The sequence below is a fragment of the Telmatherina bonti genome (assembly GCF_933228915.1).
Source record: "Telmatherina bonti genome assembly, chromosome: 6".
In the NCBI taxonomy this organism is placed as follows: Eukaryota; Metazoa; Chordata; class Actinopteri; order Atheriniformes; family Telmatherinidae; genus Telmatherina; species Telmatherina bonti.
The window spans coordinates 31,017,043-31,035,497 of record NC_136624.1 but is presented as its reverse complement, the minus strand read 5'-3'; the positions used below and the strand labels follow the sequence as shown (position 1 = coordinate 31,035,497).

Sequence of the window (18,455 nt, the reverse complement as noted above, 5' to 3'; positions counted from 1 at the left end):
GCAGCAGAGACAGCATCACCTGCAGAGGACAGAAGGTCAGCAAGCTGAGCCTGAATTCCCTCCACAGACATCCACAGAGCATCAATGTGAACTCCTGCTGCCAGTCAGAGAAATGGAAACTAATGGCATTTTTACTATAACTCATTTTACCCATGTAACATATCCAGTTTCTGGATATGTTACCCATGTAACATATCCAGTGAAACACAATCGGATTTTTGTCTTCTGCCCGTTCGTGGACACCAAAGAAAAGATTTTGACACAACACATGCTAATGAATTTTAAATATCCCAAAAAAATGTTGGTACTTTTTTTTATTTTACATTTTGTTAAAAGGATGAATAAAGACTTCATATTAAAAAAAAAAAAAATGGACTAAACAGTTTTTTAAGGGTTGGGTCTTTAATGGTTTATAACCCGGAAGTGGCAAATGTAAAGGAGTTCAGAAGAGCAGCAATATTTTTTACTTGTTACAAAAAACAGCTAATTTTGTGTCAAATTTCTTCACACCAACGTCCAGTTCACCTTCTCCTGATACCAAAATATGCATTTTGTGTTTGCACCGCCTTAATATCATTTGTTTTCATGACCTCACACTTAGAGACATTTAAGGAAACTCAAGTTTTAACAGGCAGATCAAACCTTTCTGCTCCGCTTTCCAAAGCAAACACCTTCTGGTTACAGTAAAGAGAGGAGACACACAGTGAGCACTGAAAATACCATTTGTCATCGTGACCTAAAGGGAAAATAAATAATCACACTCAAACAGCTCTCGCTAACAGCCATTCATCACACGTCTAACTCTGGCTCATAAAGAGCAGCTCACTCAGCCACGACCGTGTTCCATCCGCGATCCACCTCAGCAGCAGTTCAGCGTTTTGCAGCAGAAGTGTGTCATGTTGGGGGGGGGGGGGGCCTCCGGGTAAGAAGGTAATGAGGTTGAGCAGAGCCTGCCTTTGCTGTTCAACATCATTGCCCTACAGTATGTGCAGCATGCACTGAGTGTTCAGAACATCAAAGAGCCCAAAGCCGTGGTCCCGTTTCCAAGATCAGTTAGGAGATCATGAATTAAAAATCACTTTGGAGGGATAAAGCTGTGCGTGTCTTTATAGCCCCGAACAGCAAGTCACTCAGTAACATGAAAACTTCACAATGAGTTTATGATTTTAAAAAACGAGCATACGGAGTGAGATCTGGGCTCGGATGTACTAAATTACTGAAAACTGAACTTAAACTTCCCAGAAGAGTCAACTCAAAAGTAAAAAAGAGAAAAAAAACCATTTCACTATGTGAAAAAAACACACACTTCACTATGTGTGAAGAAAAGACACGCTCAAGATCAATCGAGAAGTGACGTGCCGCCAAGAAAGATGTGTGGCAGAAGATCATGTGACACGCATTGTTCATGCGAGATTTCTCACATTTTTACATCATGACTTTTGCTCGTCAATCAACAAAACTGAAGATCCATCACCTGAGTGCAGGCCTTGTGGGACCAATAACAGAACATGGCTTCATCAGTGTGGATTAAATGCCCATGAGGCTGCTCATAATCATGTTTGTTAATTAGGGGACTCTGCTGCTATGTGTGCAACCTCCACAAATGACTTGCGCTTCGCTCGTTCCTTCGTCAGGCGTTTGACATGTTTATGGCTGTTTGTGACTGAATGTCGCAGGTGTGGAGACCTGTCAATGTGGAACTCAGTGAGTCAAAAGTAAATCAGAAGGGGGTGTAACTCTTGTTTAGAACGACAAAAGACCACTGAAGCCACAAACTTCATTCACTCGTTCATATGTTTGGTCCAATTGAGTTTAATTGGATTTTTCAGTGCTAATTTTGTCCTGATATGAAAGACAACAGTTTGTGCTGCCTTGTGAAAGAAGTTACAACTTCTCACATCAGGAGGAAAATGTAAATATTAGGGGTGGGAAAATCGAATAAAAAAATCAGAAATCAGGATTTTTTTCTTCACAATTTTAAAATCGATTTTTTTGTTAAAAAAAATCTTTTTTTTTTTCTTCAAATAAATAAAATTAATCCACTATAAAATTTTTGTCATTTTCATTGGTTTTATTTATCTTTTTACTTGTCTTCTTGGGCAATATAGCACCAGAATGATGGTCTAGCTACAGTGTTGTTTTTTCCTTACTGAAATCAAGAAAAATTACTAGCAAAAAGAAGTTTTATAAAAAAAAAAAATTTTGTTTTTAATTACAAAAATCATCAATATTGAAGAATTTTTTTAGAATCGCAATTTAAATCGAATCGGCACCCAAAAAAATCGGAATCGAATCGGGACAAAAGCATATCGTCACAGCCCGAGTAAATATAGTGTTTCATTCAGGATTTAACTGGCTGAGACATTTTTTTTTCTGAAACCCATCCTGAGAAAAGTCACAAACCAACTCGTATCATAAGTCATTTTAAAGAAATGCTGCTTTTTTTTTCCACAGTGGATTTCATGACCTTGAGCATTTTGTTCCACCTGAGTGAAGGCAGACAGGACCTCAGCACACACAGCAGGAAAACAGATTTAATCCCTTCTTCATACTAGTCAGCAAGTTCAGATAATTCTCCAGGAAAGGTGACAGAGAAAGCGTCGGTTCTGGCCAGACCCCAGTGACTGCTGATGTGGGTGAGAAATGAGAGAAAAGAACTTTATCATGGTGGTGAAGCTGTGCTGATCAATGCCCTGCCACAGTTGAAAATAACATTTTATCTATTAGATCAAGCTTCTCTGGCGTCTCCTTCATTAAGGCTGAGTGCTCTCCGTTTGGTTTCTATTTCATTTAAAAGTAGAGTCTCGGGTTCTGGTGATCAAAAGGGATGCAGTAAAATGTGGCCGGGGAGCGGCCCGTTTGAATTAAGCGGAGCTGAAAGGTGAAGCACACTCGACTGCTGCCTGAATGGAGGCCAATGGCTTGTGGAGCTGGCTGGGGGGGGGGGGGGGGGGGGGGGGGTGTTGAGGCACATTATAAAGGGGTGGAGGGTAGGTTTTCATTCAATTTCCTTTGTAACCCCCGCCTCCGCCAACCCCACTGCATAAAATACTCTAACGACTCCTGCCGGGCTCCCACCCAACACCATGGCTCGCATCACCATCACAAATCTACGATCCTACTGCCTTGCTGCAGTGATGGCCACAGCCAGGATTTTACAGCAACTGGGGTCAAAAGTTCTCCCACTAAAGCATAATGACTAAATGCATCACGAGTTTCATCCATTTTATGCTTTTCCACGTTTTCTGATTCAGTTATATTTATTTTGTCACAATTTCTGCCTCTGGTTTTTGTTCAGAAGGTTAAAATAAGTTTTATTCAGCTGAGATTTAGTTATTTATATCCGCGTAGCAGATTTACGTGTTCAGATCGACACGCCCAGAGTTCATTTGCCTGCTTCTTTTGTAAAGTAACTTTACTTTCTTTACTTACTTCCTTGACTTAGTTTTTCATTGATGGCCAGACTAAGCCTTTCCCATTGTTTTTTCTCGCTGTTTTTGTGTTTCAGACTGATTTTAATTTTTAAAGAAAGTTTGTCCCAAAATAGATTTTAATATTCAAGTTTTTCTATTTGTTGAAGTCTGGTCAGGTTTTAATGTTCCAGAGGCTGATAAACTATTCCATCTTGATTTGCTGGAAAGGTTTTTTATGTAATCATCATCCAGAACCGCCTGCCATGAAGGCCAGAGTCTTCTGTGTGCAGAATTTAAAGTTAAAAAAGAGAAATGTCAAAACACCACCAGTCTGCTGCATCATGAGTATCGTCAGTGTGGCACGATGGGGAAAACAACCCATTAATGATGCTAATTTTCTAAAATCTATTTTTTTTTCTTTATCCTTTTCATGTCTTAATGTTGCCACAACACAACTTTTTTTCTGTCATGTTTAACCCTTTAGGACCCGACCCATGAAAAATGGTAAAAAGTTTTAAATGTTAAAAAACTTTTAAAAATTCACCAAAATTTTTAAGGAAATTTTCCATTAATTACTACATTAAATAAAATATAATCGCCTGCTTTCTGGTGTCTATTAAGAAGACAAGATTTATAATGTTTTCAACAGGATTTTGAACAAAGTTTTTACTATGAAGTGATGCTAAATGGGGCTACATGGTGGTGTAGTGGTTAGCACTGTGGTCTCACAGCAAGAAGGATGCTGGGGGGAGGTCCAAACTGTGCTCTTTCTGTGTGGAGTTTGCATGTTCTCCCCGTGTGTGCGTGGGTTTTACTCCGGCTTCCTCCCACCGTGCAAAGACATGCATGTTAGGTTAAATGACTACCGGTACTCTAAATTCTCCCGAGGAGTGTGTGTGTGTGTGTGTGTGTGTGGTTGTCTATCTCTGTACTGGCCCTGTGATGTACTGGCAACCTGTCTAGAATGTACCCTGCCTCTCGCCCAGTGATTGCTGGGATAGTTTCCAGCTTCCCACCACACTGAACTGAACTAAGCCGTTGAGAAAATGGACGGATGAAGCTAAATGTCTCATATATGTCCAGCTGGGCTCTTAAAGGTTAACGTTAAGACTGACAACTGAGGCACCTTGAACCCTTGACACTTCATATTTAATTTTAAAAAACATAATCAAGTTAAACCTTAATCAAATCTGTATACATGAATTCTACCACAAGCTATTTGCTGGTGATAAAGTGTTTGAGAGAAAGCAGGAAATACAAAAGTTTCTTTCAAGCGTTGGTTTGGAGAAATGCCTTCAGACTAACACCTTGTTTGTCAGCAGCGTCACTGCACATCTCTAAAAAAATGTCTGTAAATACTAGAGAAAGCTGAATTAAGATTGAATAAAACTCAGTCAAGATACATTTTAGATTTGACAAAGCAACACTTTGCCATTATTTAACCTAATTTAAACACTTATTAAATTGTAAACATCCCAGTGTGCTGCATAGGACTGTGTCAGGTAGGGCACCAGAGCCACATAGAATTAGCTCAATGGAGATAAAGGAGTTTTGGCAGATTATTCAGAGCAGAAAACATCCGAAAGGAAAAGAGGAAGACACATTGATTAATAATTACGCTGCCAGATTTGTAAGTCCAAACAGGTGAGAAGCTGATTTGTTAGTTTGTATATCAGAACATGAGCAGATTTGTGTTCGATGCGGGATCAAACTCCTCACCTCCTCCAGACTGAAAAATCCATTGTTGAGAAAAAGCTAAAAACAACTTAGCACCAACAGCTCGTGTTTAACAGAAAACCAGTTTGCAACCCTTAAGCTGCACGTTCAGAGGAGGGACCGGGCAGCATGCTCCAACTCCTACACAACAGATTTACTGCTATCTGAGTCTGAACAGCATTAAGACTTTCTTTGAAATCTGCTGTGAGCAAGTGTGTTCAGGTTTTCCTTTGTTTCGGGAAAAAAGGGGGTTAAATGAATATTCATAAGTTTGACCTTATTTTTGAAATAATGGTGCGAAAAGTGTTTCCTGGTCTTCTGCAGAGCAATTAGGCTTAAAAGAAAGAAAAGAACCGAGATCAGCTGTAAAAATAAGCACAATGCTTCATTCCAGCACCACCTGCGGCGTTAATAATGAAAACTGCTAGTGTAGCTCAATGTCAACCTTAGGATTTCCCTCCAGAGGAGTCCGAGCAGACCCACAATCCCCCTCCTGATTTCTGCATTCAGCAGGACAGCTGACGAGGCTCGACAGAGTCCATTCGTACTCATTTGCAGACTGAGCCGCAGCATCCCCTGATAACACTTTTCTGCTGCATCCGAAAACCTCAGCGGGGGCATACCAAAGATTCTTCCTCTATAGCGAAGCAGCTTAGAGCCACAGAGTCGGACCAACACGTTTCCAATCAGTTCATTTGCATATCAAAGGAAAACCGCTGTCAGCGCAACAGCAAAGGGACATTAGCATGCAGAGAGTTAGGACATTACCCAAACATTCCCATAACCATCTGAAAGATATAAAACATCTAGTTGCATGATAACCGTTCCCTCATTCAACAACGTATTTTCTATAGAGAAAACCACTTTTTGAACTTGAAGTAGCGAGTGTATTAATAATAAGGGAATATAATGAATGAGAATTTATCTCATCCAATTAGTGCAACAGTACAATCACATCACTGCTGTGGCTCACAAGGAAATCATCTGAATTACCTACACACTGGTAAAACATACTACATTCCTGAACTTGAAAGTTTGCCACCTCCACTAGTTGCACTTCCCACCCCCCTTATGTCTGACAGTCTAAAGCTGACGGACTGAACCGAAGAGCTGATGCATGTGAAACCAGGTCGCTATGAAGTCTCCGTCTAACTGGACACTAATGAGGGCAAGGAAGCGTAAACGCAGCAGCCTGAAAGAAAAACATAATCTGTCATGTTCACAGCGTGAAACACATTTTTATGTAATAACATCTGTACTCAAGTGGAGCTCTTTTTATTCTTTTGGGGGGGTAGTTTAAAAATATGGTATTTAGTCAAAGAGCAGGAATTCTTCTTCTTTCCATGATGTACATCACCAGCTAATCAGCCCTGTAACACAGACTGAAGCCATCCTGCTGCACCATCTGTCATCTCACAACTATTTTTTTTTGTTGTACTGAATTTAAAATGGAAGCTTTTCTATCAGAGAAATCAGAGAAAATAGATTTTTTTAATGCTTAACATACAATTACTATCTAATTACTTTATAAACACACAAACACAATCCCTGTGCCACATTCCTTACAAACATTATCCACAGGACCAAAAGGGAACGTTCCTTTAAGTTCCTGATTTATGTCCCATTCAGAACATCCAACCATAGTGGATATCATCTGTGGGTGTGTGCAGGACATCCCCTGTTTGGTGTGAAACCAAACAATGGCTGAAAGCAAACTACCGTCAAAGATTAACCGGGGCATATCACCTTGTTTTAGCCGTAGCTCCTCTTGCTACACAAACATTTAGTGAACTGGACGCCGGGTTCCTGCTGCTAACAAGGTTCTACACAACAGATCCTCACACAGCCTGACTGCTGGACTGCAGCAGGGTCTAACCCACAGCATTTTCTCTAGTAAAAATAAGACATAGATTTGACAGAAAGCCATCAAACCCAGAGAAAACCAGTTTAGATCCAGTCAGAACCATCAAAGGCACTAAACCTTTTCTTTTCTTTTTAAACAAAATGCACCTCTCTCGCTCCATATGACGTTTCCTTCTTTTTGACATGTCATGATCGTAATGACAACTGACTCGTCATCTTTTAAGCTACTCATAATTTCCAGTTTATTGATGTTCAAATTTGTTGTGATACTCCTCAGTTGTGTGTTTTTTTTTTATACCTTCTACAATATTTACCTTTAATTATGAACCACTGTGTTTGAGTTTCAGCATCTGTCCAAGTATTACAGAAAGAGTTACAGACAGTAGGACAGTAAATGGAGTAATTCAGGGATGAATATCAGCCATGCTGAAAGTGTCTTAAAGACAGCAGCACCAGGGGGAAACAAGTGGACACAAAGACACAGGGGGGCAGCTCCAGACAGACCCCGCTCCCATTGTCTGCTGGGATAGTGAGGACAAAGCAGGACAACGCTGAGATATATGCAAGCACCACAAGGCCTCACCCCAGCGATGCACCGACCCTAATCCCAAACATGATTTCCACTCCTAACGCACAGATGATGTCATCCTTCCCCCACCTCACCCGCACCTCCATCAGCTCCTCCGGACGGGCAGCGAGGGCAGAGCAGCGAGATGTTCTGCTGAGAAACAGGCCGGCAGCAAGAAACCGGATACCCTCTGAGTGCATCTGTGTCTATAATCAAAGGGCTTAGCGGCGACACTATCATGTCACCGAAAGCCTTAAACTCACTTGTGCCTTCAAAATGGAGGGCTTCTAAACTCTGTTGCATGCAAGAGTGGACTTTGGAAACTTTATATCTGCAGCGGTCTGGCGGCTGACTTGATGCATGTCTTGTAAAAATGTCTGCATGGTGAAAAAAAAGCCCTGCGCGGGACAGGTCAGCGTGTCCCAGGGCATTGCAGGTCTACAGAGGGCCTTACATGCTTCACTGGAAAAGGGGGAGAGGGGGACAGTTGCTCTTTAGAACTTTATGTGCTTCCCTTCCCCTCCCTCCCCCACCTTCGCTCCACAAAAGAGGCTGTACCGCTTGTCCCCACCCACAAGGAATTTCTCAGGCATTGCTGGGTTCACCATGACAACTGGGTGTTTAATAAAGCATTTCTCTTAGGCATTCTTCCTTTCACAAGGGAGGTGGAGGGAGGGGGACAACAGTCAAAGGAGGGAGAGACAGAGAGGGAGGGAAGAGGGGGTGGGGGGGGGGGGGGGTTGTTAGGGATAAAGAGGGAGGGAGCCTGAAATGATGGGAGGGAATCAGTAAAAAGGGTTGCAGGGGTGAGAGCAATCGTCCCGGGCAGATAGGTGAAAAATGGCAAACGGTGACAGGCAAACAAAAGGAGGGGAAAGAGAAACAGGATCAAGGTGATGGGTGATGTTACGGAGAAACGGCGCTACAAACATTCCACACAAGCCTGCAAAGTGTGACTAACGCCATCCAATGAGGGCAAGCGAGGCCCAAAGACTGAAAGGATGACTCCTAGCTGGGTGAGCATTGCAAGCTGTGACTTTGAGTCATCTGAATCAAGCGTGAGGGAAAACAGATGCTTATCAGCCATAAAGAACACTCAAATCCAAGGTGCACTCCGCTTGACTGAAATAATTACATGACAGCGTGGAGAGAGGTAATCAGAGCGCTCCAGCTGTTGGAGGCCACGCACACATGGCTGATTCGTGCAGCTTGATGGGTTAGTGTTACAGAAGACAACCCCTCCGAGAAAGCCCGTCCACAGAAAGCTTAATGGTTTAATAAAAATCCAAATGAAATTACACTGGCTGGGAATGCCTTACTTGTATTACATGTGATGGAGCCGGTTAAACGCACATCCTGTAGTTTTGTATGACACCCTAAACTCATACTCACCAATACAAAATTCTGGCTTTTTGTTATCTGAATGAAAAACTAAAAACAACTTCACGTTCTGACCCTAAAGTGAACCAAAAACACATTTAAAGTTACAAAAGTAACAAATGAAAATCATGCGAGAAAACAGTAAACATGATTCATATGAACATTTTTGCCATCAGCCCCGGGTCACTGGGCTGAACGCCAGCTGGGTAGGTTCACACAAGTTTGACAGCAAAGTGGTTTGAGCATCTGCAGCTACTTCAGACACACACCAGCCTCCTGATGTGACCTGCAACACAAAATAACTGCTGTCTACTAACCTGCAGTGTGATGTGAGCTGAATCCGACTCCTGTTATCAGTCACAGAAGCATGTTTGTCTAGTAAATCTTTTTTTTTTTTTTTGCACTAGCATTTTCAGAAGGCATGACATTAGTTTGAACCCTGAGTTTAATTAAAAAAGACAAGGTGTCCTGATGGCGCCTTGAGTCAAGCTTTCCAGCATGTTTTGTGCCACATAGGGACGTCAAAATGTACCAGTCCTGCAACAGTTTCTTTATTTTCCCAGGAATGTGCAAAGATTGACATATAAACAAAACTACTAACTGCACAACAAACAGAACACATATTCCACATACCAGGCATGATGAGGCATTCAGAAGTGGGAGCTAATGATCAGCTTTAATCTCCATATGAAAATGATCAAGGCTACGCGGATGAAAGAAAAGCAGGGGGGGGGGGGAAATCTCCGCCATCAAATGCAAACACCTATTTATGCAGGCTCACGCTTGTCTGGGAACAGTAGATGAGTCCCTGAGTGTGTCAACACTGGTCTGACAGAACCCAGGATACAGATGCAGTACATGTAATCCCACAGATGAAAACCTTCCTCTCTGCCTGCGGTGTGACCAGCACTCTTCTAATAACACAGACCCAACATGGGATGGAAATAGCATAAGTCAGTTTTGTCAGCTACACGGCAGAAATACTGAGCTTGAGTTGAAAATATCCTTCAAAACTGAAATTAACATATTTCTGTAAAGTGTTTTTTTATTTGTTGCTATGAAGAGGGGTTCAGCACCTACATACCAGCTCTTGAAATCTTTTTCTTTAGCTGCCAAATATAATGAATGTGCTATTCCATATTAATGCATGTGCGAATAAACCGTACTTAACAGGCAGAAATCTGCAGGCTGTGTGATGGTGAGATGTATTTTGAAGTGTCTGTTTGTGGCTCTACATAATTTCAGCACTTTATACTTTCTGCTGAACAAAATCCGTAACACGTTTTTATGACAGGTGGGGGAGTCTGAATTTTTTTATTATTGTTTTTTTTATGTGTTTTATTTTGTTAAATGATTCCCAGGTTGTTTTTTTAAGACTTAAACTTCTCTTTTTTCCACTTTTTATGCATGTATATGTAGTGCGAGGAGCTGAACAATCATGGCATTGTGGTTGATTTGGATCTGCTGCCTCACAGCTTGAAAGTTCCTGGTTCAAATCTTGCCCGCTCCTGCACATGCACATCCAGTGCACACAGCAGCCACAATATAAAAACATGCATATCACGTCAACCAGTAACTGAGTGAGTTGCAGTGTGCATAGTTGTTTATCTCTGTGGGTCCTGCTGGAATAGACTGTGGGAATAGATTGTGTTCACATTGACAGAGAAAATCAGTATTGTTCATGATGTATTATTGGACATGTAATTGGTGTGTACAGCATATTTTACATACACAATTAGTTTAAATACAAACCGACATTTTTTCCTTATCTTGATCCTTTAACACTTAATGATATATATTTAATAGATAAAGCTCCAGAGACCGACTGCATCACCACCTAGTAAAAATTTTGCTTAAAAAAATAGTGTATTGTTGTCCCTAGTGGATACATATTTTGCACTGTAATTATTCATTCATTCATTCATAGATTTTTTTTAAAAACCACTTAGTCCAAGAAAGGGCTTATCCCAGCAATTATCAGGTGAGAGGCAGGGTACACCCTGGACACGTCGCCAGTCCACAGGTGATTCTGACATATTAGTTGACATTGGACATATATGCAAACTATTTTTGTTTTTTGGGGATTTATTTAAAGTGGAACTATTATGTGCGTTTCAGGCTAATTTATTTTTCTTTCTGAGACCAGAAGAGCTGGGATTGATCGAGTTATTGTCACAAATCGCTTTATTTACTTCAGACCGACCCTCTCCGTAGGCTGTCAGATCAGCCTGCGGTCAAAACGAGTGGATTGAGACTCTTCCGCATTAAGCCCCGCCTCCCGCCACTGCACTACATCGGGAGCGTGCACCGCAACTACTTTCACCGTCATTGTAACATCTCATAAACAGAAGGATTAGGCTAATATGAACTCAATAAAAAAAACAAAATACAATATCAACACACAGCATACAGCCCTACATGTTGGAACCTGAATCAGAGCCTGAAAACAAAGTGGAAAACAGCAACCCACAGCAACGAATGCAGCAGGATGTCTCTCGTTGGAAATAACTTTATCCAACGTTTTCCACCCGCCTGATGTATTTGTACATGCCCTTGTTAACCAGTAGAAGGTAACCAATCACCGAACCTTATCCCCCGGGACGTCACAAGGATTTCCAAGTAGAAAAAACTCTCTAAAACGACACGTTTTTCGTCACCATGGAAACCGAACGGAGAGAGTGCTGGAACTCAAACTCAAACTCAAACATGCGTTTAAGTGATAAAAAACAGTGCCGTTCACATGTCTGATGAGGATTCAACACTGTAACACTGTAGAAAGCTCAGAAAACTCTAAATACCATAATAGCACCCCTTTAAGCATTTTTGTTAAAATCTTACAGCATTTTCAGCTTCCGATAATGGACTTTAATGGGACACAACAATCAAATTCAGATTATTTCAAAGACTGATGTGTCACTGTGTTTCTCTGTGGAGTTCATTTTTGGGATCAATAGCATGAAAAAAGGCAATAATTATCAATGTGGACGTGAATTAAGTATGTTTTCAACTCAGCTTGAGACTGAGCTGAGGAATTTCAACTGTTGTTGGTGTTTTACAAATATAATTTAGTAAAACTGGAATAATGATGTGGGAAACACTTCTGTTATTTCCTCTCTGCTCTGCTACACACACTGCGAAGGTTGTCCTGTGTTACATCCAGAGACTGGAGTTGCATAATGTGAAGAATGTCTTCCTATAATCCCCATTGTCACCTGTTACATTTTGCTTTCTTTGGCTACAAATAGTCAAATCAAGCATAGAGGAATTACCAGTAATAATTGAATCACACCACTGAAAACAATATATGCTAATTATCACAGCAAGCAAGACCACAGTTTAGCATCTAAAAAACTAAGATATGTTAATCCCTTACTTATCTTTGTCTTTTTGTCCTGATTAAATGTATTTGGTTATTTCTGTTTCTGACTTATTCTACTAATAATTTATTGATTATCACCGCAGCTTTTGACTGATATAGACATGGAGAGGAAATTTAAACTAATTCATTTAGAAATAGGATACTGTCACCACTTTATATTCAGCAAAACGTTCTTGCTTTCATTGCGAACTAGAGCTGCACAATATACCGTTTGAGCATCGTCATTACAATGTGCCTGTGTGCAATAAACATGTTCATTTGTCCATCTGTCCATCTACAACTGCTCCAACGTGGGCAGTCTTGTGAATGAAACATGATAGAATAAAAAAAATGCACTCAGGACTTACCAAAATACAAACAAGCAATAAAAGATAACAATAAGAAAACTCTCAAATACAGACAAAGACTATATTTATAACAGGCACAAAAAGAGGTGAGACCAGAGCAGGTTAATTCTAAACAAGATGGCAGGAGTGCACCATAAATTAAAGACCTATTTAAGTCATCAATTGAAAATATATATTGCAGATTAACAAAAAATCCCAATGTAAGTTTTTCCAATGTCATGCAGCTCTATTGTGAACTAATATAATAATCATCCAATTAGGAATAATTTCTAAGTTGTGTATTCATGACAAAAAGAGATCCAGCTTTATGAGTTCAGCAAAGCAATAGCTTTATAAATACCCCATTCAACTTTCAGATGACAACAAGCAAAAGTCACGTTTTAATCGTTGCATCCATGTCAGTAAGATGAAGAGCAGTAAGCAGAAAAGATGTTAATCACAGTCCAACGATGTACAAAAGAACCCATCAAAACTCGTCCGTCATAAGGGGCCTCTTAAACAGCTGCATAAAGAGAAAAATAAAGGGAAGACTTGGGAGGTCCCTGGAGGGAAGGCCCTTGCAAAATTGGGGTCAGCAGCATCTATAGAGGGAGCTCATCGTCCAACCCCCTTCACCTCCTCCAACAGCTCCGGCCTAATGACTTTTCTGCTCTCTTACAGTACTACTGTATTTCCATCATGTTTACGCAACTTAAACTAACTACCCCCCTCCCGTCTGTCCTCCTGTCTCCTTCTGTCTCCAGCAGGGGTGCTGATACATAAACCCCAGCAGGTGCTGGACGCGCTGCCGAGACCCGGCCTCTAATTGGTCCTCAGTGGAGTCACAGCTGTTGCCCCCAACCACAGCCTGGTATGAGCTCAAGCGTCTGCCCCTCAATCGACAGCTCACTATTGTTCTCCAGAGGCTAAGCTGAGCTCCAATGTATCATAACGACTGCCCACGCTAACTGCACAGTATCTCCACCTCGGTGTCAACTCGCCATCAAGCAGGAAAGCACTTTTAACACCGTCAGCCGCTGAATTTTCACTTTCACTGCCTTCAAAGGGACTTGGCAAGGTTTCCAACGCTCCTAATCCTCCCTGTTCTTGTCTGATTTTAACTCTATTCTTTTCAATCTCTTAATACTGCTCCCAGTTCTCTCTCTCTCTCTCTGTCTCTCTGTCTTAGATTGTGGCAAGGTCAAAGAGAAGGCAGATTTACAGCAGATCACACTGCATCAAATACATGACAACTACAACAATACACACACACACCCTATGAGCACAGTTCAAGTTCAGACACATTTCAGGAGAAAAACTCAATTTTTCCCATTTGTAACAGTATGCAACATAAAAAAAAAGAGCTAGATAAACATAACTTTAAAAGAACCAATAAGCCAGCAACAAAACAGATTTAGTAAAAGTAAGTAAACTGTATTGTTAAGTGAAAGAACAGAAAAAACAAACTTGGAGAACAAATAAATCTTCAATCTGGCTCTAAACCAGTTACAGGAATTGATCATGGCGATCTCTCTCTTTGTGTGTGGGAGTCAGGCTATAATGAGTAATTATGGGGTCTGATCAGTCTGCCCACTGGAGTGTGGATCCCACAGGATGCAGACAAGCTCAGACAAACAGCCGCTTACAGTTAGACAACAGGCTGCATTAGATCGAACCGGTGAGGAAGCACCTTGACGAGGAGGTGTCCAAAACAAATTAATTAACCAAGAATAACAAGACTCCAATGAGTGATTTAGAGGTGATTTACAAGGTGGAGTAGCTCGCAAATCATCTGCAGTGAATATTAACACTTTCAACATGAATTTCTGTTCTGGGTAAATGGCTGTGGAATAATGAAGCCATGGCGTACATGCTTCAGGCATCATCGCCGTTATTATTCTGTGAAGTGAAGTGAAAATGTAAATGAAGAGACATGTCAAATTAAAGGAAATGGAGTACATCTCACTAAGCCTGAGCTCTTATTACTGTACTGTGTTTCACTCGCTGGGTGTAGCCTGTAATTATCCAACAGTCTCACCTGACACTGAGATCCTCATGGAGGCCTCCAGGGGCCGGTTGTTATCCAGGGCCTGGCTGAGTTGGATCTCCCCCGTGCTTTGGTTCAGGAGGACTAGGTTCAGCTCGTTTCCAACCTCGAAGCTGTAGTGGAGCTGATCGGAGACATCGGGGTCAAAGGCAGGGATGCGTCCTATCACTCCGGTGGGGAAGCTGCTCGACTTGTCCGTCACATAGTTGTTGAAGATGATCTGGAAGTTTTTGAGGACGGGCACGTTGTCATTCTTGTCCACAAGTTTGACGTGGACGGTAGCCCGGCTGACCAAAGGGGCGGAGGTGGCCTGGACCACAATGATGTACTCAGACCTCACCTCATAGTCCAGGTCTATTAAAGCCGTCAATTCTCCAGAGAAGATATCCAGCTGAAACACCTCCGGGATGTTTCCCTCCACTATCTGATACATTATCTGTGCATTACTGCCTTCGTCTGGGTCTGTGGCTGATATGTGAGCAACCACAAGCCCTATGGGGCTATTTTCTTCGACCATGATGTCAAACTCATCTTTCTCAAACACAGGGGGGTTGTCATTCACATCTTGTATGGTTACCTGAATGTTTACTGGTGTTTTGAGAGCTGGAACGCCTTTATCTACAGCAAAGGCTCGCAGGCTGTAAATGGGAACATTTTCTCTGTCCAGTCTGCGCAGCGTGCGAACAATACCAGAGGTAGATTCAATTATGAAGTCCCCGTCGCCATCTTCCCCACCCTGGAACGTGTAGAAAACCCGGCCGTTGAGCCCAGAGTCTCTATCGATGGCAGAAACCTGCACCACGCTGGTGAACACCGGCACATCTTCCATCACAGAGCCCATGTAGTTGTCTCTGAGGAAGCGAGGGGAGTTGTCATTGACGTCGTTCACCAGTATCTCCAGATAAGTGGTGTCCGACTTCTGTGGGATGCCGTTGTCCCGAGCAGTGATGGCTAGCGTGTAAGAAACCTGGTCCTCGTAGTCCAGCTCCATCTGTGTGGTAACAGCTCCCGTGTCTGGGTCGATGTCAAACTGAGGGATGTTGTCATCCATATAGTAGGTGATGCGCGCATTCTCACCTGTATCTTCATCTGTGGCGCTTATTACAACCACAGTGGTGCCCACAGGTCTGTCCTCATTAATGTTAACGGTGTAATGGGAGCTCTGAAAGACGGGCCGGTGCGTGTTGGCGTCCGTGACGTTGACAAACACCTTAGCTGTGTCAAAGAGAGTCCCGTCACTGGCGGTGACGGTGAGGACGTATTGCCGTTCTAGTTTGTAGTCTAAAGGCAGTGCCAGTGTGATGAGCCCCCCTCCGCTCTGACTCGTGATGGAGAATCGGTTGCGGGTGTTTCCACTGGATATCTGATACGTCACCACACTGTTGATGTCCTGATCCACAGCTGACACGGTCACCACACTGGTCCCCACAGCTGCGTCTTCATTTAGCCGCATGTAATACGCCTTCTGAGTGAACTCTGGGTTGTTGTCATTAACGTCTAGAATTGTCATGCTGATGCTGGCTGAGGAGGACATGATAGGATAGCCGTGATCGCGGGCCTCCACGCCAAAGTTGTAAAAATCCACACTCTCCCTGTCCAGCTCGGCCGCCACAACAATCCATCCTGTGCTGTTATTAATGGAGAAGGGGAAGTGTGACGTTGTTTCGGTGAGGCGATACTCCAGTCTGGAGTTCTCTCCAGAGTCTGCATCTACAGCTTGGATGTGGATGATGGAGTAACCGAGAGGCACGTTTTCCAGCACGGTGGCCTGAAATGGAGTGCTGACAAAAATGGGGGCGTTGTCATTAACATCCAGCACCTGTACTGTGACCAGACCACTGATGTTGGACAAAGGAGGGCGTCCTCCATCCTGAGCTCTGATTCTTAGTGTGTACTCTTTGTTAGCCTCATAATCCAGGTGGCTCACCAGGTCCATTTTCCCCGTCTGAGCATCAATGTAAAACTGCCCGCGGGTGTTTCCACTCATGATGCTGAAATGAACGACTGCGTTGCTTCCTCTGTCCTGATCTGTGGCGGTGACCTGCAGGATCTCGGTGTTAGGGTTCATGTCCTCCGGTACCTGGACCACATAGCGCTTCTCACTGAATTGAGGAGCGTTATCGTTGTCGTCCTCAACCACAATGTGAACGGTAGCCGTGGCACTGCGGGGTCCAGGGTCACGACCCTGATCGTTAGCCTCTACTAACAACATATAGGCCTCCACCACCTCTCTGTCCACCAAGCCTTTAGTTCTGATGACGCCAGACCTGGAATCTATCTCAAACACATCATTGGAGCCGTTACTGTTAAGGATGTGATACAGGATGTTACCATTGACAGGCGCATCTCCATCTGTAGCTCTCACTGTTAACACCTCATAGCCGATTTCTAAGTTTTCCCTGATGTTTTCCTTATAATCTTGCTGCTCAAACACAGGGTTGTGGTCATTGGTGTCGCTGACTGTGATAGTGAGTGTGGCCATTGCTGTCCGTCGTGGTGTGCCATGATCGACTGCTGTCACACGAAACACATGGGTGTCTTTTGTTTCCCGGTCCAGAACCTCTACTGTTGACACAGCACCACTGGAAGGGTCCACAGCAAACAGGTTGTTGGAACGACTGTCAAAGAGCGCCTCTATGAAATATTCCAGCCTGCCCGCCTCTCCCTCATCCACATCCACTGCTTTCAGGACCACGACCGAAGTCCCGGCTGGCCTATTCTCTGCCACAGACACTTGGTACATTGGGGGCTGAAACTGGGGGCTGCTGTTGATGCTTCTCCTCCTCCGGCTCACAATACCTGATTCAGATTGAGCTGCCTTTTCTAAGAGCTTCTGTATGTGGCCTTGCCTGAAAGGACCCTGCCCCACGCGCCAGTGGATGGAGACAGGGCTGACATTCAGCCCATTCCCTGTGAGAACATCACAGAGCATGTCCAGCTCCAGGAGGGTGTCATGCCTCCAGCAAAGAGTCTCAGACACAAACAAATCCCCCTGTGAGAAGTAAAACTCACGACTGTTGGCGACCTTGCAGCGGAGTGGGGGGCCAGGCAGCAGCCCTCCCACTGGAAACAAAACGGAGTATGCTTGGTGGCACTCGGTGCTGTTGCGACTGTGGGTGCTAAACAAACTGAGGACCTCCATGTCCCACTGCGCTTTTCTTTTACGCTTGTGTGAACAGTTCCTACCGTGAACATGCACGTCGTACTGACTGGTGAGGAGGTGCCTGTGTCCGGAGTCCGTGCAGTCCTCCACAGTGTACAAAGTGAAGGGGTTGGAAGGCAGCGTGGAGCACTTTATCAAGTCCGAAACAAACACAAAGCCTGCGGCCGCGTCAATCTCCAAAAAGCGCTCCGTGGATCTGGGAGCCAGGACCTGATCCAAAGCACACCGCGCGCCCCGCTCCACGCCGGCCACCACCGTCCTCGCACCCGCATCCTCACTGATGTGAACTGTAAAACCATACGCCAGCGGAACCAGTTTCCACCACCACAATATGAGCAACAAATCCCATTTAACGAAGTGCATCTCTCCTGGGTTTGTGTTCAGCCGCACGTGAGAGACCCAAATCCTGCCGCTGCGCGTTTCTTTAAACTTTCCGCCGGCGAGTTTCTCTTTGTTGCGGAGTAGCCATGCTCTCACTTCTCCCCGGTCACTCCGGCTGCTTGGAGGACGTAATCCCGCAGTAACCTTGGCCTGAGCAGGGTTGCTCTCACATGGACACACTGGTTCACACACAACCCGGAACAAGAGCCGCGACAGCAG

At 43.4% G+C, this 18,455-nt stretch overlaps 1 protein-coding gene across 1 annotated transcript in view; it reads right to left on the bottom strand.

Annotated features, from left to right (window-relative positions):
* The window catches only part of celsr2 (cadherin, EGF LAG seven-pass G-type receptor 2), a gene marked incomplete at its 5' end in the record, with an annotated part of 63,621 nt that extends 45,403 nt beyond the window's left edge, over positions 1–18,218 (bottom strand). The window contains one exon of the mRNA XM_079242110.1: positions 14,684–18,218. Coding sequence (XP_079098236.1) covers positions 14,684–18,218 — 3,535 coding nt within the window. The remainder of the gene's footprint in view (positions 1–14,683) is intronic.
* Between the last annotated feature and the right edge of the window lie 237 nt (positions 18,219–18,455).